The sequence below is a fragment of the Medicago sativa genome, chromosome 1 (genome assembly GCF_051527215.1).
Source record: "Medicago sativa cultivar Bolivia chromosome 1, Bolivia_mono, whole genome shotgun sequence".
Lineage (NCBI taxonomy): Eukaryota > Viridiplantae > Streptophyta > Magnoliopsida > Fabales > Fabaceae > Medicago > Medicago sativa.
In genome coordinates, this window is record NC_140749.1 from 77,341,197 (window position 1) to 77,364,547 (window position 23,351).

At 32.6% G+C, this 23,351-nt stretch overlaps 4 protein-coding genes across 4 annotated transcripts; 3 read left to right on the forward strand and 1 right to left on the reverse strand.

Moving 5' to 3' along the window:
• The first annotated feature begins 608 nt into the window (after positions 1-608).
• On the forward strand, positions 609-2,131 carry LOC146957647 (uncharacterized). Its single transcript, XM_085750953.1, has 2 exons — positions 609-627; positions 1,734-2,131. Exons 1-2 carry the CDS (start codon positions 609-611, stop codon positions 2,129-2,131), a joined length of 417 nt encoding a protein of 138 aa, XP_085607079.1.
• A 329-nt stretch (positions 2,132-2,460) lies between these two features.
• On the forward strand, positions 2,461-3,983 carry LOC146957648 (uncharacterized). The gene is made up of 2 exons (XM_085750959.1): positions 2,461-2,479; positions 3,586-3,983. Exons 1-2 carry the CDS (start codon positions 2,461-2,463, stop codon positions 3,981-3,983), a joined length of 417 nt encoding a protein of 138 aa, XP_085607085.1.
• A 328-nt stretch (positions 3,984-4,311) lies between these two features.
• On the forward strand, positions 4,312-5,834 carry LOC146957649 (uncharacterized). Its single transcript, XM_085750967.1, has 2 exons — positions 4,312-4,330; positions 5,437-5,834. Exons 1-2 carry the CDS (start codon positions 4,312-4,314, stop codon positions 5,832-5,834), a joined length of 417 nt encoding a protein of 138 aa, XP_085607093.1.
• A 7,563-nt stretch (positions 5,835-13,397) lies between these two features.
• On the reverse strand, positions 13,398-14,588 carry LOC146957650 (monothiol glutaredoxin-S6-like). The gene has a single exon (XM_085726764.1). The coding sequence runs from the start codon at positions 14,528-14,530 to the stop codon at positions 14,222-14,224; it is 309 nt and encodes a 102-aa protein (XP_085582890.1). The 5' UTR covers positions 14,531-14,588; the 3' UTR covers positions 13,398-14,221.
• Positions 14,589-23,351: the final 8,763 nt, after the last annotated feature.

The window sequence follows — 23,351 nt, forward strand, 5'->3', positions numbered from 1 at the left end:
GGTTTGTTACTCGGACTCTCAACTCTCCGTTAATCTCATCACAGGTGCTGTTTCTAAGTACCACGCCTATGCGGTACTGGTTCAGGATATCAAAGAAATTATAGCTTCCCGTAACTTCACTATTCATCACACTCTCCGAGAGGGCAACCAATGTGCTGATTACATGGCCAAGTTAGGAGCTTCTTCAGATACTGAATTCTTTGTTCACTCGTCTGCTCCTCAGGATCTTCTCGATAAGATTAGGATGGATGCCATGGGAACTTTATTCCCTAGAGCTTGATTTGTTTTTCTGTTTCTGTCCTCCTTTTTCTGTTCTCTTTTGTTAGCTTTATTACCAAAAAAAAAAAAAACTAAATTGACTAACGAAAAATATATTTAAGAACTAAATTGATTAACGAAATAAATACACATTTAAATTTATTTTTATAATTTTAATATATTTAGATACTATCATAACTAACATCTCACGTATTTTTTATAAAAAAAATCAAAACCTTAGTGGAGGCACAATCTATAACATATGTCTATGTTCTTGCCATATTATTGTCTTTAGTGTGTTAAGCCATTTCCTACACACCTCAATACTATGAAGCTCGGATGCATGATACATGTGCGGGTACGATATAGGTACGTCAATACGCAATTTTTTAAAAATTTAGGATACGATACGGGTAAGATATATTAACAAAATTGTTATACTAAACATATATGCATGTAAAATACTTGAAGAAAATAAGCATTGGTTATTCTTTATTATTATAATATTATAAAATTCACAAATTTTGAAAATAATACATGTGATCAAAATAAAATAAAAAATGTAAAGTTTTCGTATAAAACATATTTTATTTTTATTCATATGTTAGGATATCAACATAAACATCATTAAAAGTACTCAAATGTTATTTCCAAAAAAAAAAAGGTTCTCAACTGTTGATTAATTGAATCTCTTCTCTCGTTACCATCATGCACAAAAAATTTAATTTTAAGTGGTCCATCAAAAACAATTCTAAATTTTCTTATCTAAAATTGAATCATATACATCTCCACTGAATTATAAATATCCTTGTGTGTGTATGGAGTATTCTATAAGTATCCGATAAAATATTTTTTAAAATTTAAAATAATTAGTTCCGATACTTCATGAATTGTGAGTACGTATCCGTGAGTATCGATATCTGATACGGATACATCCCCGTACTTGGAGTACTCGGGCTTCATAGCCTAAATCCGACCATATAGTGTATTGTTTAAGCAATAAAAAAATAGTAACTTTTACATAGAAAATGTTTAATTATGATTTTACATGTGTTTGATTTATATTTTTAGGAAAAAATTTCTTTTTGTGATGCCGTTATGACACTTGTTAGCATAATCCAAAAAGTTATCCTTAAATATAAGTCCCCTTTCAACTCTTTAGACGCACTTATTAATTTTTTTAATGAACACAGTCCTATTTAATACTCCCTTCGGTCCTACTCCCTCTGTTTCAAAATACATGTCCAATTTTTGCAAGGTGCACTATTCACTTGACTTACTTTGACCATACTTTTTTACTAATGTATAAATACAAATATTAGCATGTAGGATGTTGTTTGATTTGTCTCGACAAATATTTTCAAAATATTAAATTTTTATAATTTTTTACTTTAAATAATTAAAAATATTAATAGTCAAAATTGTGCATTGGCATATGTGAAGTGGTTGACTTGGACATGTATTTTGAAACGCAGGTTTCTTTCTTTCAGGCTTCTCCGGGTTCCTTCCTGACTCTCAGTGTATTCTTCTTGCTGAACTTACAGCAATTCACAAAGGTTTACGGTTAGCTTTGGATATGGGGCTGGACGATTTGGTTTGTTACTCGGACTCTCAACTCTCCGTTAATCTCATCACAGGTGCTGTTTCTAAGTACCACGCCTATGCGGTACTGGTTCAGGATATCAAAGAAATTATAGCTTCCCGTAACTTCACTATTCATCACACTCTCCGAGAGGGCAACCAATGTGCTGATTACATGGCCAAGTTAGGAGCTTCTTCAGATACTGAATTCTTTGTTCACTCGTCTGCTCCTCAGGATCTTCTCGATAAGATTAGGATGGATGCCATGGGAACTTTATTCCCTAGAGCTTGATTTGTTTTTCTGTTTCTGTCCTCCTTTTTCTGTTCTCTTTTGTTAGCTTTATTACCAAAAAAAAAAAAAAACTAAATTGACTAACGAAAAATATATTTAAGAACTAAATTGATTGACGAAATAAATACACATTTAAATTTATTTTTATAATTTTAATATATTTAGATACTATCATAACTAACATCTCACGTATTTTTTATAAAAAAAATCAAAACCTTAGTGGAGGCACAATCTATAACATATGTCTATGTTCTTGCCATATTATTGTCTTTAGTGTGTTAAGCCATTTCCTACACACCTCAATACTATGAAGCTCGGATGCATGATACATGTGCGGGTACGATATAGGTACGTCAATACGCAATTTTTTAAAAATTTAGGATACGATACGGGTAAGATATATTAACAAAATTGTTATACTAAACATATATGCATGTAAAATACTTGAAGAAAATAAGCATTGGTTATTCTTTATTATTATAATATTATAAAATTCACAAATTTTGAAAATAATACATGTGATCAAAATAAAATAAAAAATGTAAAGTTTTCGTATAAAACATATTTTATTTTTATTCATATGTTAGGATATCAACATAAACATCATTAAAAGTACTCAAATGTTATTTCCAAAAAAAAAAAGGTTCTCAACTGTTGATTAATTGAATCTCTTCTCTCGTTACCATCATGCACAAAAAATTTAATTTTAAGTGGTCCATCAAAAACAATTCTAAAATTTCTTATCTAAAATTGAATCATATACATCTCCACTGAATTATAAATATCCTTGTGTGTGTATGGAGTATTCTATAAGTATCCGATAAAATATTTTTTAAAATTTAAAATAATTAGTTCCGATACTTCATGAATTGTGAGTACGTATCCGTGAGTATCGATATCTGATACGGATACATCCCCGTACTTGGAGTACTCGGGCTTCATAGCCTAAATCCGACCATATAGTGTATTGTTTAAGCAATAAAAAAATAGTAACTTTTACATAGAAAATGTTTAATTATGATTTTACATGTGTTTGATTTATATTTTTAGGAAAAAATTTCTTTTTGTGATGCCGTTATGACACTTGTTAGCATAATCCAAAAAGTTATCCTTAAATATAAGTCCCCTTTCAACTCTTTAGACGCACTTATTAATTTTTTTAATGAACACAGTCCTATTTAATACTCCCTTCGGTCCTACTCCCTCTGTTTCAAAATACATGTCCAATTTTTGCAAGGTGCACTATTCACTTGACTTACTTTGACCATACTTTTTTACTAATGTATAAATACAAATATTAGCATGTAGGATGTTGTTTGATTTGTCTCGACAAATATTTTCAAAATATTAAATTTTTATAATTTTTTACTTTAAATAATTAAAAATATTAATAGTCAAAATTGTGCATTGGCATATGTGAAGTGGTTGACTTGGACATGTATTTTGAAACGCAGGTTTCTTTCTTTCAGGCTTCTCCGGGTTCCTTCCTGACTCTCAGTGTATTCTTCTTGCTGAACTTACAGCAATTCACAAAGGTTTACGGTTAGCTTTGGATATGGGGCTGGACGATTTGGTTTGTTACTCGGACTCTCAACTCTCCGTTAATCTCATCACAGGTGCTGTTTCTAAGTACCACGCCTATGCGGTACTGGTTCAGGATATCAAAGAAATTATAGCTTCCCGTAACTTCACTATTCATCACACTCTCCGAGAGGGCAACCAATGTGCTGATTACATGGCCAAGTTAGGAGCTTCTTCAGATACTGAATTCTTTGTTCACTCGTCTGCTCCTCAGGATCTTCTCGATAAGATTAGGATGGATGCCATGGGAACTTTATTCCCTAGAGCTTGATTTGTTTTTCTGTTTCTGTCCTCCTTTTTCTGTTCTCTTTTGTTAGCTTTATTACCAAAAAAAAAAAAACTAAATTGACTAACGAAAAATATATTTAAGAACTAAATTGATTGACGAAATAAATACACATTTAAATTTATTTTTATAATTTTAATATATTTAGATACTATCATAACTAACATCTCACGTATTTTTTATAAAAAAAAATCAAAACCTTAGTGGAGGCACAATCTATAACATATGTCTATGTTCTTGCCATATTATTGTCTTTAGTGTGTTAAGCCATTTCCTACACACCTCAATACTATGAAGCTCGGATGCATGATACATGTGCGGGTACGATATAGGTACGTCAATACGCAATTTTTTAAAAATTTAGGATACGATACGGGTAAGATATATTAACAAAATTGTTATACTAAACATATATGCATGTAAAATACTTGAAGAAAATAAGCATTGGTTATTCTTTATTATTATAATATTATAAAATTCACAAATTTTGAAAATAATACATGTGATCAAAATAAAATAAAAAATGTAAAGTTTTCGTATAAAACATATTTTATTTTTATTCATATGTTAGGATATCAACATAAACATCATTAAAAGTACTCAAATGTTATTTCCAAAAAAAAAAAGGTTCTCAACTGTTGATTAATTGAATCTCTTCTCTCGTTACCATCATGCACAAAAAATTTAATTTTAAGTGGTCCATCAAAAACAATTCTAAAATTTCTTATCTAAAATTGAATCATATACATCTCCACTGAATTATAAATATCCTTGTGTGTGTATGGAGTATTCTATAAGTATCCGATAAAATATTTTTTAAAATTTAAAATAATTAGTTCCGATACTTCATGAATTGTGAGTACGTATCCGTGAGTATCGATATCTGATACGGATACATCCCCGTACTTGGAGTACTCGGGCTTCATAGCCTAAATCCGACCATATAGTGTATTGTTTAAGCAATAAAAAAATAGTAACTTTTACATAGAAAATGTTTAATTATGATTTTACATGTGTTTGATTTATATTTTTAGGAAAAAATTTCTTTTTGTGATGCCGTTATGACACTTGTTAGCATAATCCAAAAAGTTATCCTTAAATATAAGTCCCCTTTCAACTCTTTAGACGCACTTATTAATTTTTTTAATGAACACAGTCCTATTTAATACTCCCTTCGGTCCTACTCCCTCTGTTTCAAAATACATGTCCAATTTTTGCAAGGTGCACTATTCACTTGACTTACTTTGACCATACTTTTTTACTAATGTATAAATACAAATATTAGCATGTAGGATGTTGTTTGATTTGTCTCGACAAATATTTTCAAAATATTAAATTTTTATAATTTTTTACTTTAAATAATTAAAAATATTAATAGTCAAAATTGTGCATTGGCATATGTGAAGTGGTTGACTTGGACATGTATTTTGAAACGCAGGTTTCTTTCTTTCAGGCTTCTCCGGGTTCCTTCCTGACTCTCAGTGTATTCTTCTTGCTGAACTTACAGCAATTCACAAAGGTTTACGGTTAGCTTTGGATATGGGGCTGGACGATTTGGTTTGTTACTCGGACTCTCAACTCTCCGTTAATCTCATCACAGGTGCTGTTTCTAAGTACCACGCCTATGCGGTACTGGTTCAGGATATCAAAGAAATTATAGCTTCCCGTAACTTCACTATTCATCACACTCTCCGAGAGGGCAACCAATGTGCTGATTACATGGCCAAGTTAGGAGCTTCTTCAGATACTGAATTCTTTGTTCACTCGTCTGCTCCTCAGGATCTTCTCGATAAGATTAGGATGGATGCCATGGGAACTTTATTCCCTAGAGCTTGATTTGTTTTTCTGTTTCTGTCCTCCTTTTTCTGTTCTCTTTTGTTAGCTTTATTACCAAAAAAAAAAAAAACTAAATTGACTAACGAAAAATATATTTAAGAACTAAATTGATTGACGAAATAAATACACATTTAAATTTATTTTTATAATTTTAATATATTTAGATACTATCATAACTAACATCTCACGTATTTTTTATAAAAAAAATCAAAACCTTAGTGGAGGCACAATCTATAACATATGTCTATGTTCTTGCCATATTATTGTCTTTAGTGTGTTAAGCCATTTCCTACACACCTCAATACTATGAAGCTCGGATGCATGATACATGTGCGGGTACGATATAGGTACGTCAATACGCAATTTTTTAAAAATTTAGGATACGATACGGGTAAGATATATTAACAAAATTGTTATACTAAACATATATGCATGTAAAATACTTGAAGAAAATAAGCATTGGTTATTCTTTATTATTATAATATTATAAAATTCACAAATTTTGAAAATAATACATGTGATCAAAATAAAATAAAAAATGTAAAGTTTTCGTATAAAACATATTTTATTTTTATTCATATGTTAGGATATCAACATAAACATCATTAAAAGTACTCAAATGTTATTTCCAAAAAAAAAAAGGTTCTCAACTGTTGATTAATTGAATCTCTTCTCTCGTTACCATCATGCACAAAAAATTTAATTTTAAGTGGTCCATCAAAAACAATTCTAAAATTTCTTATCTAAAATTGAATCATATACATCTCCACTGAATTATAAATATCCTTGTGTGTGTATGGAGTATTCTATAAGTATCCGATAAAATATTTTTTAAAATTTAAAATAATTAGTTCCGATACTTCATGAATTGTGAGTACGTATCCGTGAGTATCGATATCTGATACGGATACATCCCCGTACTTGGAGTACTCGGGCTTCATAGCCTAAATCCGACCATATAGTGTATTGTTTAAGCAATAAAAAAATAGTAACTTTTACATAGAAAATGTTTAATTATGATTTTACATGTGTTTGATTTATATTTTTAGGAAAAAATTTCTTTTTGTGATGCCCTTATGACACTTGTTAGCATAATCCAAAAAGTTATCCTTAAATATAAGTCCCCTTTCAACTCTTTAGACGCACTTATTAATTTTTTTAATGAACACAATCCTATTTAATACTCCCTCCGGTCCTACTCCCTCTGTTTCAAAATACATGTCCAATTTTTGCAAGGTGCACTATTCACTTGACTTACTTTGACCATACTTTTTTACTAATGTATAAATACAAATATTAGCATGTAGGATGTTGTTTGATTTGTCTCGACAAATATTTTCAAAATATTAAATTTTTATAATTTTTTACTTTAAATAATTAAAAATATTAATAGTCAAAATTGTGCATTGGCATATGTGAAGTGGTTGACTTGGACATGTATTTAGAAACGCAGGTTTCTTTCTTTCAGGCTTCTCCGGGTTCCTTCCTGACTCTCAGTGTATTCTTCTTGCTGAACTTACAGCAATTCACAAAGGTTTACGGTTAGCTTTGGATATGGGGCTGGACGATTTGGTTTGTTACTCGGACTCTCAACTCTCCGTTAATCTCATCACAGGTGCTGTTTCTAAGTACCACGCCTATGCGGTACTGGTTCAGGATATCAAAGAAATTATAGCTTCCCGCAATTCACTATTCATCACACTCTCCGAGAGGGCAACCAATGTGCTGATTACATGGCCAAGTTAGGAGCTTCTTCAGATACTGAATTCTTTGTTCACTCGTCTGCTCCTCAGGATCTTCTCGATAAGATTAGGATGGATGCCATGGGAACTTTATTCCCTAGAGCTTGATTTGTTTTTCTGTTTCTGTCCTCCTTTTTCTGTTCTCTTTTGTTAGCTTTATTACCAAAAAAAAAAAAACTAAATTGACTAACGAAAAATATATTTAAGAACTAAATTGATTGACGAAATAAATACACATTTAAATTTATTTTTATAATTTTAATATATTTAGATACTATCATAACTAACATCTCACGTATTTTTTATAAAAAAAATCAAAACCTTAGTGGAGGCACAATCTATAACATATGTCTATGTTCTTGCCATATTATTGTCTTTAGTGTGTTAAGCCATTTCCTACACACCTCAATACTATGAAGCTCGGATGCATGATACATGTGCGGGTACGATATAGGTACGTCAATACGCAATTTTTTAAAAATTTAGGATACGATACGGGTAAGATATATTAACAAAATTGTTATACTAAACATATATGCATGTAAAATACTTGAAGAAAATAAGCATTGGTTATTCTTTATTATTATAATATTATAAAATTCACAAATTTTGAAAATAATACATGTGATCAAAATAAAATAAAAAATGTAAAGTTTTCGTATAAAACATATTTTATTTTTATTCATATGTTAGGATATCAACATAAACATCATTAAAAGTACTCAAATGTTATTTCCAAAAAAAAAAAAGGTTCTCAACTGTTGATTAATTGAATCTCTTCTCTCGTTACCATCATGCACAAAAAATTTAATTTTAAGTGGTCCATCAAAAACAATTCTAAAATTTCTTATCTAAAATTGAATCATATACATCTCCACTGAATTATAAATATCCTTGTGTGTGTATGGAGTATTCTATAAGTATCCGATAAAATATTTTTTAAAATTTAAAATAATTAGTTCCGATACTTCATGAATTGTGAGTACGTATCCGTGAGTATCGATATCTGATACGGATACATCCCCGTACTTGGAGTACTCGGGCTTCATAGCCTAAATCCGACCATATAGTGTATTGTTTAAGCAATAAAAAAATAGTAACTTTTACATAGAAAATGTTTAATTATGATTTTACATGTGTTTGATTTATATTTTTAGGAAAAAATTTCTTTTTGTGATGCCCTTATGACACTTGTTAGCATAATCCAAAAAGTTATCCTTAAATATAAGTCCCCTTTCAACTCTTTAGACGCACTTATTAATTTTTTTAATGAACACAATCCTATTTAATACTCCCTCCGGTCCTACTCCCTCTGTTTCAAAATACATGTCCAATTTTTGCAAGGTGCACTATTCACTTGACTTACTTTGACCATACTTTTTTACTAATGTATAAATACAAATATTAGCATGTAGGATGTTGTTTGATTTGTCTCGACAAATATTTTCAAAATATTAAATTTTTATAATTTTTTACTTTAAATAATTAAAAATATTAATAGTCAAAATTGTGCATTGGCATATGTGAAGTGGTTGACTTGGACATGTATTTAGAAACGCAGGTTTCTTTCTTTCAGGCTTCTCCGGGTTCCTTCCTGACTCTCAGTGTATTCTTCTTGCTGAACTTACAGCAATTCACAAAGGTTTACGGTTAGCTTTGGATATGGGGCTGGACGATTTGGTTTGTTACTCGGACTCTCAACTCTCCGTTAATCTCATCACAGGTGCTGTTTCTAAGTACCACGCCTATGCGGTACTGGTTCAGGATATCAAAGAAATTATAGCTTCCCGCAATTCACTATTCATCACACTCTCCGAGAGGGCAACCAATGTGCTGATTACATGGCCAAGTTAGGAGCTTCTTCAGATACTGAATTCTTTGTTCACTCGTCTGCTCCTCAGGATCTTCTCGATAAGATTAGGATGGATGCCATGGGAACTTTATTCCCTAGAGCTTGATTTGTTTTTCTGTTTCTGTCCTCCTTTTTCTGTTCTCTTTTGTTAGCTTTATTACCAAAAAAAAAAAACTAAATTGACTAACGAAAAATATATTTAAGAACTAAATTGATTAACGAAATAAATACACATTTAAATTTATTTTTATAATTTTAATATATTTAAATACTATCATAACTAACATCTCACGTATTTTTTATAAAAAAAATCAAAACCTTAGTGGAGGCACAATCTATAACATATGTCTATGTTCTTGCCATATTATTGTCTTTAGTGTGTTAAGCCATTTCCTACACACCTCAATACTATGAAGCTCGGATGCATGATACATGTGCGGGTACGATATAGGTACGTCAATACGCAATTTTTTAAAAATTTAGGATACGATACGGGTAAGATATATTAACAAAATTGTTATACTAAACATATATGCATGTAAAATACTTGAAGAAAATAAGCATTGGTTATTCTTTATTATTATAATATTATAAAATTCACAAATTTTGAAAATAATACATGTGATCAAAATAAAATAAAAAATGTAAAGTTTTCGTATAAAACATATTTTATTTTTATTCATATGTTAGGATATCAACATAAACATCATTAAAAGTACTCAAATGTTATTTCCAAAAAAAAAAGGTTCTCAACTGTTGATTAATTGAATCTCTTCTCTCGTTACCATCATGCACAAAAAATTTAATTTTAAGTGGTCCATCAAAAACAATTCTAAAATTTCTTATCTAAAATTGAATCATATACATCTCCACTGAATTATAAATATCCTTGTGTGTGTATGGAGTATTCTATAAGTATCCGATAAAATATTTTTTAAAATTTAAAATAATTAGTTCCGATACTTCATGAATTGTGAGTACGTATCCGTGAGTATCGATATCTGATACGGATACATCCCCGTACTTGGAGTACTCGGGCTTCATAGCCTAAATCCGACCATATAGTGTATTGTTTAAGCAATAAAAAAATAGTAACTTTTACATAGAAAGTGTTTAATTATGATTTTACATGTGTTTGATTTATATTTTTAGGAAAAAATTTCTTTTTGTGATGCCCTTATGACACTTGTTAGCATAATCCAAAAAGTTATCCTTAAATATAAGTCCCCTTTCAACTCTTTAGACGCACTTATTAATTTTTTTAATGAACACAATCCTATTTAATACTCCCTCCGGCCCTATTTATAAGAGAAATTTAGGTCAACAAAAGTGGATGTATTTGGTCCAATTTTTTAACCAAATACATTAACTTTGTTGACCAAAATTTCTCTTATAAATAGGACCGGAGGGAGTACTCCCTCCGTCCCTATATCTAAGCACCCATTTGACTTTATTTTTGTCCCTAAATATAAACCCCTTTTCAAATTACTAGATACATTTATGATTTTTTCCTGAACATGTCCCTAATTAATACTACTAACTTATCTTGAAATATGAAAAGTCAAATTTTATACACATACAAACAAAGGACAATTTAGTAATATTAACACACAAAACAGACACATTAACTACACTGACAACTTTTTTTAAGAAATGTGAAAAAGGCAATGGGTGTCTACATTAAGGGACGGAGGGAGTATCACTAATTTGTATTGGAAATATGAAAAATATTGAATACATTATGCACAAAAGACAAATTAATACTCCCTCCATTTCATGTCGTTTAAAGTTTTTACACACATATTAAGAAATACACTGATTAGATGAAAGAAACTAATTATATTACCAAATTATCCTTATTAACTATTGGCTAGTTTTCCACTCAAGTAAAAGTTATGTAGTGAGAGAAGTGTACATATTATTAATTGGAGGGTACAATTGGAAAGAAATGGTGAATATGCCTTGAAAATTGAAAATGGCATTCATTTTGAAACAATTTTTTTTTCTAACTTGACACGCATTTTAAAATAAAGAGAGTAATATTTGTAGATAAATTTGACACATTAACTACAATACATACTTTTAATAGTAAACACGAAATTACGATGAGACTTATATTTAGAGACGGATGAAATATATATCATCTCGATTTAGATTTGCAACAAATCAGATAGTAATTTCCTTTCTTAATCATTCCATTACCAAATAACAATAAAATCACATTGTAATGTCTCCGTGAATTTAACTCAATTGATAAAGATATCTCATAATATATGTAGGGGTCAAGGTTCAAACCGCAAACATCCGACTTATTGATCTTAAAAATGTGAATTTCTATCACATTATAATGTGCAGACAATGTTATATATTCATATTCGTCCAGTAAATTTTTTTTCCACGTGGTTGCAGCTTGAAAAAGAAATTCTTGTCCCAAATTATGGCTTATCAAGTTCCAAAATGTGATAAACGGCTCTAAAATAAGGAAAATGATGAATAGTACGACACAATTGTCGTGCATATCCCGCGAACTATGTGGCATTTTGATGAGACCATCTCTTAAATTCTATTTCATACAAAAAGTCCAGTTTAACCCTAGATTCGTTTGCACTACAATTACGTGACTCAACGTCGGTGCAGCAAAAATCAGCCGCCATTTTATATCTCGCAGCAAATACTTATAATGAATTGAAACTTGCTGCAATATGAGAAGTATGGAGTAGTGGTTGTATGGAGTCTCTATTTGGTAACTTTGAAGACAGCAACAATGGAAGCAATGAAGACAAGGGAGACAAGAAAGATAAGTTGTGAGATGTCGATTGAGGCTAATAGTATCCACAAAGCTCTGCTATGTGAAGCGGTCATGTGATCGAGACAAGGACATTTTTTTTTTTGAAAGAAGATAGAGCAAAGGACATAAATGCTTTCTCTTTTGCATATATTTATTTCAATATTTATTGTTTATGTTAAATAACCAGGTTGAGTAAAAACAAAATTAAAAAATAACCAATAAAATGGAAAGTGCACGTGTTACAGTGCGTGTCGTGCAATCCGTGGGTGTCTCATGTCGCACGATATAGCATTTCTCCTAAAATAATGCGCTTAATCCTGATAATATTGTTGTCATTTCAACATGCAATAGCGACCTGAAGCACCGGTACGTAAAAAAAGCAAACATACCCGTATGTGTCTATAGAGTGCACAAGCATCAAATCAAGACGTTATCTTTCTTTTCTTTTGAATTTTTTTATCCCATGCATGACAATTTGGCAATACAGAATAAATTGTGTATAGAGTGAAAATTAAAATGAGAGTCGGTTTCTGTTGGGTAGGAAAAGCCACATTAATATATCATTTTCTTTAATATAATTGGATTATATGCATAACGAAAAAAAGTTAGTATATGCTTAATGGAATTCATTCTATGAACATCTCATAGGTGCTAGTAATTGGTGTCAGCTTGACTTTATTGTAATTCAAGAGTTTAAGTTTTAATCTTCACTGAAAAATATATGGCACTATGCTTATCCTCCACTTATAAAAAATACTCTTATCCCCTATTTAATAAAATCGAAGAGGTAAAGAATTTAAAATAAAATCACTTCAGCACTTGCTGAAATAAAAATGTAAGATTTAAGGTTAAAAATTGCAGCTAAATGTTGATAAGAAAATAAAAAGTTGCAACCAAAATTTAACCATTTTGCATGGAAAGTGTACTGAACTAAAGAAAGGCCTGTCCTATTATATAAAAGGTTAAATAAATTTTTAGTCCTCTAAAATTTTCAAATGCATCACATAACACATTCTCGTCATACCTATACCTATTAATTACCTACATTTCCAGAACCGCTTTAACCTTTGACTTGTATTTTTCGCTACAGCATTTTCCTTTCAAAATACCAAAATCACATTGGGATATTGGGGTAGAGTATACATATTCAGCTTCAGCTTCAGCTTCTAAATATATCACGGTAAAAGGGAAAACTATATCTTGACCAAAAAAAAAGGGAAAACTATATGTTTATCAAACTTATGGTACATGTTCACGTATGTAAATACAAGTTAATTACAACAAGTGAGATGCTTAGTGAAACGTCCTAGGTAGAGTTTCAAGAGCACTCTTAAGAAATAAATGAATAATACATTGTTTTCACTATTTTTGGATATGTCCCATCAAACATCTAAGTGTCCCCCTTTTATAGCCATCAAAGTGTTGTCTTAATGGGCCTTTTCCTGATCATTCAAAGCCCATTAAGTTGTGATCCATAGCCTCCCATTGGTTGTTTGTTTTGAGTACGGCCGCGCGTGGTCTAGGGTACAACTCATCCATACCTGGCGCGTGGAGTGGAGGCGCGTTGATCGTCCGTACATGACACATGGTATTAAGTGAAGATGAGCTCAGCTGACTGACTTGACCTGAACAATCAAACCAGTGTTGACTGAAGACGAGCTGAGCTGACCTGACTTAAACAGTCAAACGAAATGGTCTATCCATGTCAGTCTAATACGTAAATCGAACCTCCTTATTACATAAGTGAATACTTGGACATATAGTGATGTGTTTTTTGTGATATGGAAGAAATGAATAAATTAATAAAACTTTTAATATGTAACCAAAGCAATAACTATAAGGCGTAATTTTTTCATTGTGTATATTATTTTATTACAAAACTATATGGCAGAAGTGCTCACATGACATACCTTATCTATAACCAGATATATAAGCTAGCTTTGACATTTAACTATAAGTGCATGTAGAAATCAGTAACAAACAACTAACTTTAATTTGCTTCAAATTAAATCCATATAGCTCCGGCATTCATGAGCATAGGTACTAGCTCATTCCGAAGATGAAGGGTCATGATTCTTTTAGAGCCACCAATGAATTGTTGGCCAATAAACACAACTGGTACACTTGGTTGGCACCCTAGTTGAATCAGTGCTCTTTCTATCTGTGTCCCATTTGTTATCTCATCAAGCTCATAAACAATTGGGTTTGCACCAAAGCTTCGTATCAATGTCATGATGGAGTGGCTCAAACAACATGTGCTTTTGCTGAATATCACCACAGGTTTATCACTCACTATCCTTGTAATCATGTCCATGATTAGCTAGAATTATTTTTGATTAATGTTGATGAAGTAATGCTATGTATTGGAAGATTTTTGAGCTAATTTGCTATATGTAGAAACTAAGCTCCGTTAAGGGATATATATAGGTTGATTCATGGTGGTGAAGATTGCATATTGTTTGCATGAGATGTCAATATAGTAAAAGAATAAGATCTTAAGAGAAAATTTTAGAGGATTCCCGAGATTGTTTCTGTTCTGCATGTGTGTTTCTATTCATAACAAATTGCATAATTATTCTTATACATGTGGCGGTAAATATAATGAATCCAAGATTTTCTTGAAGATATAAGATTCTTGCTCGTACATAAGGCATTTTTTTTATCCATATATCCGGCAATCTAATTAACTACATACATATTATCACCATAATATGGTTTGAAACACTACATATTTAGTGAATCATTTGTTCATTTCACACTTATTAAGAAAAATGTATAAGTGAAGGAAAAAGAAAAATGCTTTTAAGCGTTCTTGTCAGTTATATTATACTCCCTCCGGTCCTATTTACAAGAGACAATTTACTTTTTAGATACATTAAATAATTTATGTATTTGGTTTAGGTTCTTGACTAGATACATACATTATTCAATGTATCTAAAAAGTCAACTTTCTCTTGTAAATAGAACCGGAAGGAGTATATTGCATGCAAATTACAGAGTAGGCATAAAGCTCCGCAGGTCTAAATGTTTTTCAACTCCACATGAATGTTACCACATTCCATTTTTATGCAGTTGTATTTGATAACATGACAAATTTAAATTAAGAAACAAAATCATATCTTAAGGCTTGAGACACTTCCTTGGATGAAGGTCAACGAACTTCTTAATTGTTTATATGTAGCATAGACACTTGAGATTAATTAAGTGTATTTGGTGTTAACCAGAGGTTTTGGGTTCAAATCCAGTTTTGGGAATGCAATGATGTTAAATCATTTGCCATCCATTGCGATCCTATCAATCTCGAAGGATTAGTCTCTGTTGCAGATGATACTAATTCACACAAAAAAATGTCATCTATTGCGATCTTACCTACCTCGAAGGATTAATCTCTGCAATTACGCGCAGATGATACCGATTCACAAAAGAAGTATATTTGGTGTTCTACAAACGCCCCTTTCTAACATTGATGTATTTGTCATATTTAAAGAGAGGAGATATCAAAATACACCAAATTTAAAGTTACATAAATGTTACACAGCTTAATAACGTTTATATCATACGGATCCGCTATATAAATTTTAAAACAAAACTAAAATCATTTCATACATTATTAAAGTGCAATATATTGGGCGGCCCTACTATGATTATTTGATAAGAGCATATGCTAAAATTAAAGCAGTAAGGAAGAGATAGAAAAAGAAAAGAAAATAATGGGAATATATATACGGAAAAAGTACTAGAACAAGAAGAGCGTGTCAACTGTCAAGGACAATACTAATCAGAAGCTAAAGACAACATGATTTGCGATTTAGATTATGCCTTAATTTCCAGATCAACGTATTATGACTTACATTGGCTTAACATTTACGTTTAAACATGTGGAAATATATCTGGCTGTCAGTCACAACTTAATTAGATTATGGTCGGTACTCGATACACACTTTTAAATCAAAATATGTCAGTGGATTTTGTGAGAAGTGGAATCTCAGAATTTAATCTTCATGTACGTGAAAAGTTCAAGTTAAAATCTCAGTGCTGAATCTGACAATCAGTTATATTTCTTTATAAGTTCTTCAACTTAAAGTAAAAAAAAAAACTATATATTGCTTTCAAAATGCCATTGATTATTGAGCATTATTAATTTTCGATTGCTGAAGCCTTGGATACAAGTAGGATAAATCTTAAGAAAATACACGGACATATATTTTTTTTTGGATGGTCGAGATTTGAATCTGGACCTTGCATATATTATGTATTATTTCTACCAACTGAGATAAGCTCACGTGGATACACGACATATTATAGCATTACAATCGATCATTCCAAAAAATTATATGTAAAAAAGAGTTATTATCCAAAATAGAAATCAATGATCAGTTAATTTCAAGAGCAAATTAAGCAACAATCTATATGGGCATTAGCATAATTAATGTTATGGATTTTTTAATTTTTCAAACAAAATTTTTTTTTTTAAAACGAAAAGGGAAAAACAAGAATTTAAAAAACAAAATGGGGTAGGAGTACAAATTAAGGAGTAAGAGTAAATATTCCTTTACCCATGACATGACTTCCAATAGATGATAGAATATCAGATTTAGTATTGGGCCGGGCTTTGAACTTTGTATTCATTGGGCTACTAAAGCCTGTAAGTCTCCTGAATTCTTCTGAATTACACGATAAAAAAATCGCCGATGAGTGAAGTCGTCAAAGAAAAATACTCCTATTAAATCAATGTCAATAGAAAAATCGTTGTGGATGCCATCTTTTAAGAACATCGATGTTAGAAGTTTCACATTGAATGGATAAAAGTGTTCAATGTAAAACTTTTGGACATAAAATTCTCTCAACTAATGAACTTTTTTTTTTTTTATATTAGTCTCTCTCCTCTGAGGCGTAAGTATTAACACAATTAATTCAATGCCAAATATTTTGTACTAGCTCTTTGTCACCCTTACACACATGCACTGACATATATAAGATTTTTGTAGTCAAAAGGAAAAATCAATAAAAATAAAGAGATACAAATGCTAGGGGAACATTAGACCTGACCCAGGTACAACCTAAATGGGAATACATTATGATAACTCAGATCAAGTGGACCATCCCTAACCTACTCTAACAAAGATTCACTAATCACGGGCGCAACCTAGAGAACCTATGTACAAGCGTGAAACCAGGTTACAAAAAAATATGAAAAATGAACATCTGCGAAGAACAATTAGGATTTAAACTCGGCGAATGGATCGACCACCAACATGGTAGCAAAATCCAAGTGCCAACAATTTCCTGAACAAAGTAGCAAGCACAAAATCTCTTTCGAGCATGAAACACCAGAGCGTAGGCAGACAAGACGTCTTGAAACCTGCAGATCTCAACAGATATAGAAACATCAGAGAGTCGAAGAAGTCAGGCCACCAAACTCAACATGTTTCAAACAGACGCGTAAAAATTCAGACCGATGGATGAATCAAGTACGTTAGTGACCAATCCCTTTCGAATTATCAGAACCAAACACGTTTGAACTCATCTTGAGGATTAGTTTAACACGTTAGTAACCAAACCACCCTTTCAAGTTATAGAACCAAACCCTTTTGGCTTTATGATTCCAACCACCGCACAAATACCGACCAATCTTTAAACAAAACAAAAACACAAATAGAAAAACAAACAGAACGACCCGAACAGATTTCAGATATGAGAAGTCCAACTCAAATCAAAATATTATATATATGGTGATTTAAGCAATGAAAATCAGTCTTAGTTTGGCACAAAGATAAATAAAAATTAGTTAGTTATATACACATAGATAAGAAACAGTTAAAGATAGAAGTAAAAAATATACGACTAATATTTTTTTTCTTCATTTGTATGTTGTCTAAATATTTTTGTTTTAGGGTTGTGACTATATAAGAATTGCTTCATTTCATTAAAAAAAAAAAAGTAAGAATTGCTCCACATATATAATATTTTGACTTATATACTAAATAAAATGTATCCTTGTGTCCAATAAAAAGAAATCATGTAATGCTCGCTCTCTTTCAAATTCTCTCAAGCTTTATCTCACTCTATTTGCTCTCTTGAATCTCTACACTTTGACATCATACCCTCTTTTTCCTTTCTTTATTTTCTACTATGTCAAAATGATAGACTATTTTCACTCAATTTATAGTAAGATTTTAATATTTCATTTAAAAGCTTAAACTAGTCTTGAGAATAAACACTGAAGTTTATTTTATCTCTATGTAATGAATGATTTTAATGGGTTAGGATCCTCTACATTTATATTCCTCTCCATTTCTTCCATTTAAAAGACAAAAAAATTTGAAGAAAGCATAAAATAATTAAGGATATCACTACTCCTAAACGGCTGATGTAAGATTTTTCCTACACGTCATATAACTATGTACACGTGAGTATATATAGGATCGTTTCCACAGGGAGTTACGTTTAATCATAAGCATTTACACAATCGTTCACATTAAGGGTTTGGATATAATTTGTTTGTTTGTAACACTATATCCATATTTGACACTAAAGTAAAAACGAGAGGGGATCGAACTATTTCGCTTGCGGTATAAGATAACGAGCAAGCATAACAGCAGCAATCTCTCGATCGATTAACAGACTCTAGCTTTATAACCAATATTATCACAATCATTTCTACAATATCCTTCGTGTCCAAAGCGACATCGTTATTTCTAGGTTATCGTTTAAACATTCGTGTCCAAATTCCTTAAACGATAACAAAGTCGATCGGATGACTTAATCGACCGTGTCCAGCCTGATTAAGTATCCGAAAGCATTAAAATCTTGATTAAAAGTAATTATCAAAGGTTTACAAACTTGTCAAGAGTGATATAACATAAGATAGATTGTTATTCTAGTTCTAGATTCAAGAGTTTGTGTCCAAATCATCTTGAATCTCTTTGAAAGCATTAAAAGCAAGAATAACAACAATATTGAATCATTAAGCTAGAACCTTATATATTAAAAGATCAAAAGATTACATAATAGCTTGATTGTTACCTCAATACTACAAAGAAGGTGATAGTTACATATAGACATGTAAACTAATGCAAGGAAGGAAGGAAAGATGAAGATTCCATGCCAAGATCCTTGATGTCTCAATGAATCTAGGGTTGAATCTACTCCTTAATCACTTGCTTTGTGTTTCTCTCTTATGAAATAGCTCTAACCTCTCTCTAGAATTGTATAAAATGTTTCAATGGAATAGTGAATAGTTCTAGAGAGAGGTTAAACTTGTATTTAAATGGGCTGAAAACGTGTAATCTCGCTCAAGCGAGATACATCTCGCTCAAGCGAGAATCCTAAATATCCAACCATGGCCAATGAGATCCTGCCACGTAGCCCTGCTCCTTGATGAAGTTGCATCTCGCTCAAGCGAGTTAGACCTCGCGTAAGCGAGGTTGCTTGAGACTTAAACCGCCTTGGAATCCTGCTTGAGCGACTGGGAAGCGAGATGGGAGCGAGATTTACAATTGTTCCCTGGAGAAATCTCGCGTAAGCGAGATGATCTCGCGTAAGCGAGATGCCAAAATCCACAAGCGACCCTGGAAGCGAGATGCAAGCGAAGGTTGAGCTTCTCCCTGGAAGAATCTCGCTTAAGCGAGATGACCTCGCGTAAGCGAGATTTGCTTGGTTCACACAACTTGAGTTTTGGTCCTTGCTTGTCATTTCCTGCATAAATTGGGTAGAATTAGGCATATAAAGCACAAATGGTATAATTACAACAATTGGTTGCTTTTCCGTAGATAACTTGCATAACAAGTCACTAAAAATGCCTCTTTTAACACATGAAATATATTACTTTTGAGCACTTATCAAACTCTCCCCAACTTAGCTTTTTGTTTGTCCTCAAACAAAAGAATAAAAAGGAAACTAACAAGGCTTTGGACAAGCTTTCTAGCACAATACCAAACAATTCAAATCAAATAAAAATTTTCAAGTGGTGATTCAAATGTGAAAGCACCGGCAAGCATGAAGTTCTCCATTATTCCTAGCACAGCTATAAATGTGAAACAAGTCCTAAGCACAAAATACGCATCATAAACTTCAAAGTATAAACATATCTATCTATGAACCACACCTAACACACTTCTTTAAAAGTAAATGGAATACCAAGATAACAATGAGCAAGGTAATGAACACACATCCAACAATCATGCTAACATCCTATTTAAGTTAGGTGTTCATCCAAATATCGTCTCAAAAAGCATAAAAGCATGGATCAAAAGGTCTTGCAAGGGTTATAACTTGGCCGGGCTACAAAAGAAATGTCATATGTGGGGCAATTGATCAGAAAGCCTATCAAAGAGGAACATTCTTTGTAATTCAACTTGAAATTTAAAATCTTCCCTACCAAAAATTACAACCTTTGATGATTAACAATCAAACCAATAACCTTGACAACTTATTCTATTTTTGATTTTTTTTTTCTTTTCTTTTTCTTCTTTTTCTTTTCTTTTCTTTTCTTTTTCAAATGTACAACTTTTTCCTTGATTCAATGTTGTCAGGTTATTTTACAACTTCACCAGAACTTAACATATAATGCCTCCTTTTTCTCCCCAACTTGAATACAACAAAACTCTAATTGAATGTTCCCCTATCCTAAGGCAAGGGACAAAGTACAAAAAGGTTAAGGGTTCAACAAAGTAACATTATCAAAGTCCTATAAGATTCAACCATGAACTGGATTTTTGAAAAATTTCAGGCAAATTCAACAAGCATTGTGCTTATGAATATTGACAGTTCATGTTTGAGGACTTGATTCATTTAGCTCAGATTGGGGTATCAGATACTCACTCTTCTCACAGGTAGGCTTTATGTGGTCAAGTAGGTTACTCTCGATTCAAAAAGTGCCTTGATCCTTTCCATGCTTTCAAACAGTTTAAAATAATTATCAGATTTAACATAACTAAAACAAGTTAGACGGTGATTATCGGTCTCCAGCATATATATACAACAGTTTGAAGTTACCTCACATTTAGGTTAAGTACTAAGTGGTTCAAAGATATTTATGTTTATGAAAAGACTTAAATGATATATATTTTGTGCAAAGTACAGATTTCACATTCATAGTAACACCTAGAATAACAGGAAACCAATACCTTGGCATTGCGCTTTCTCACAATTCATATCATTATCACTCACCTGCTTTTGCTCAATAATTGGCTCCTTAGAGCACTTTAAACTTTGATGTTCATAAGCAATTTTTTTCTTTTGACGAAACACAAGCAAGATTAATCAAAAAATTTCATCCAAAGCACTAAGTTAAAAACCAACAACAAGCTAAGCTATTTATCCCAAAATGAAATTAAAATTAAACCAAAGTATAGAACACCCAAAACCGTGCTCAAAAAGTATAAGTTCAAAAGCGATAAAATTGTTCCAGCATAAAAATAAAAACAAAAACTAAAAAGTCAAAGCAGAAGTCAAAGTAAAATAAGCATCACTAAAAACATCAAAAGAATGCGGTCAGTGTGCCGCATCATCATCCATATCATCCTGCTGAGATAAATGGACACTGGCTGTCCTCTCTGGATCATCATCGACACCATGCACACTAGCTGTCCCATGCACACTAGCTGTCCCATGCACACTAGCTGTCCCATGCACACTAGCTGTCCTCACCGCATCACCACCAATGTGGACACTGGCTGTCCTAGTAAAGTCATCAGCTGCTCCACCAAATGCTGCACCACTGCCCCCTCCTGGGTAGATTGGCCTGTCCCCAGGCCACATGCAAGAATCATAGTACTGTGCAGGAGTGAACATAAAACACCTGGGATCCATGTGAGCATCGTAAAGATGCGAGTAGATGCCCTGGTTGCTGCGGAAGATAGCAGCCTGCTGATCCATTATGTGATTCTCTCTCTGCTCCTGTGCTTGAGCCAATTGAAAGGCTTGCTGCTGCTGTGCCTGAGCTCTCTCAACTGCTCGCTGCTCATACTGAGCCATGTATGCCTGAAAAGAAGAAAAATCAAAAGTGCCGGGCTGCTGAGGTGGTGGCATAGTCTGGTGAGGATCTTCATGCTCTGGAAAGTCCTCAGGTTGGGGTACATCCTCAGGTTGGGGTACTTGAGAAGAAGAAGCAGCACCCTTAGAAAGTGCTCTAGAAATGTAACCCCGAATGTACTTGTCATCAATGGGAGATACAAGCTCTTCTGAAAAAGGCTCGGTGACGGGTACCTGATGATGCCTAAGTAAACCCATAATAAAGCCCGGAAAAGCGAGTCTGGTCTCTGGTCCTGCTACACCACCGAGAGCTACATGCTTCAGCTCTCTTGAAATAATTGCAGCCACATCCACTGCCCTTCCTTTGCAAATATGCCAGATCAGAGGAGGCATCACTTTCTTTGGAGTTGTGGTGACATGACTTTTTGGCCAGACATTATGAACCAAGAACTTAAAAATAATACCAGCTTTAGGCCTCATATCAGAGAAAGCTGCCAAATTGCGGTTACCCGCTTTGGACTCGGTGTATGTCCTTCCTGGTAGGAGAATCTCTCTCTCAATCTTACCAAGGTTCCAATCAGCAGCCTCTTCTCTTTCCGCATAAGGACACAAGGCAGGTGTGTCAGGGTCCTCGGGCTTAGGTAGGGTGTAAGGTTTGCCTAGGTAATCATTAATAGCATCCCTATCGAAGCGGATGGTTTTTCCTCTCACCATGGTGGTATAGGAAAATGCAGCTTGCATTTCCTTAGCATCACAATCTGGTAAGGCATTTGCATAAAACTCACACAGAAGGTCCAGGTTGATTTTGGGGTATGGGTTAAGGAGTTTCTCCCATTTTCTCTCCGTGAAAACAGCTGCAATGTCAGCATAGTCACCCTCAGGGTTAATCCGGAAAATTTTATCATGCCAGGTTTTCTCTTTTTTCAGCTCGAGAAACCTGGCATAGGTTTTGTTGGAAGTGTAAATGGTACGGTCCGGGTTTCTAGGTAAGGGTGCAGGACGGTTTACAACACCGGATGAGGAAGCAGTGGTTTTTCGTTTCTTGGTTGGTTGATTTTTGGGTGCCATCTGCAAAACAACCAGCAAAACCATATACAGTATAGAACAATAATCAGCACATGTATGGAATCAAAAAGGTTAAAGCAGATAAACTTTTAAAA

Bases quoted from the DNA above. Each gene is read 5' to 3' on its own strand.
- LOC146957650 (XM_085726764.1), bottom strand. From the start codon at position 14,530: ATGGACATGATTACAAGGATAGTGAGTGATAAACCTGTGGTGATATTC.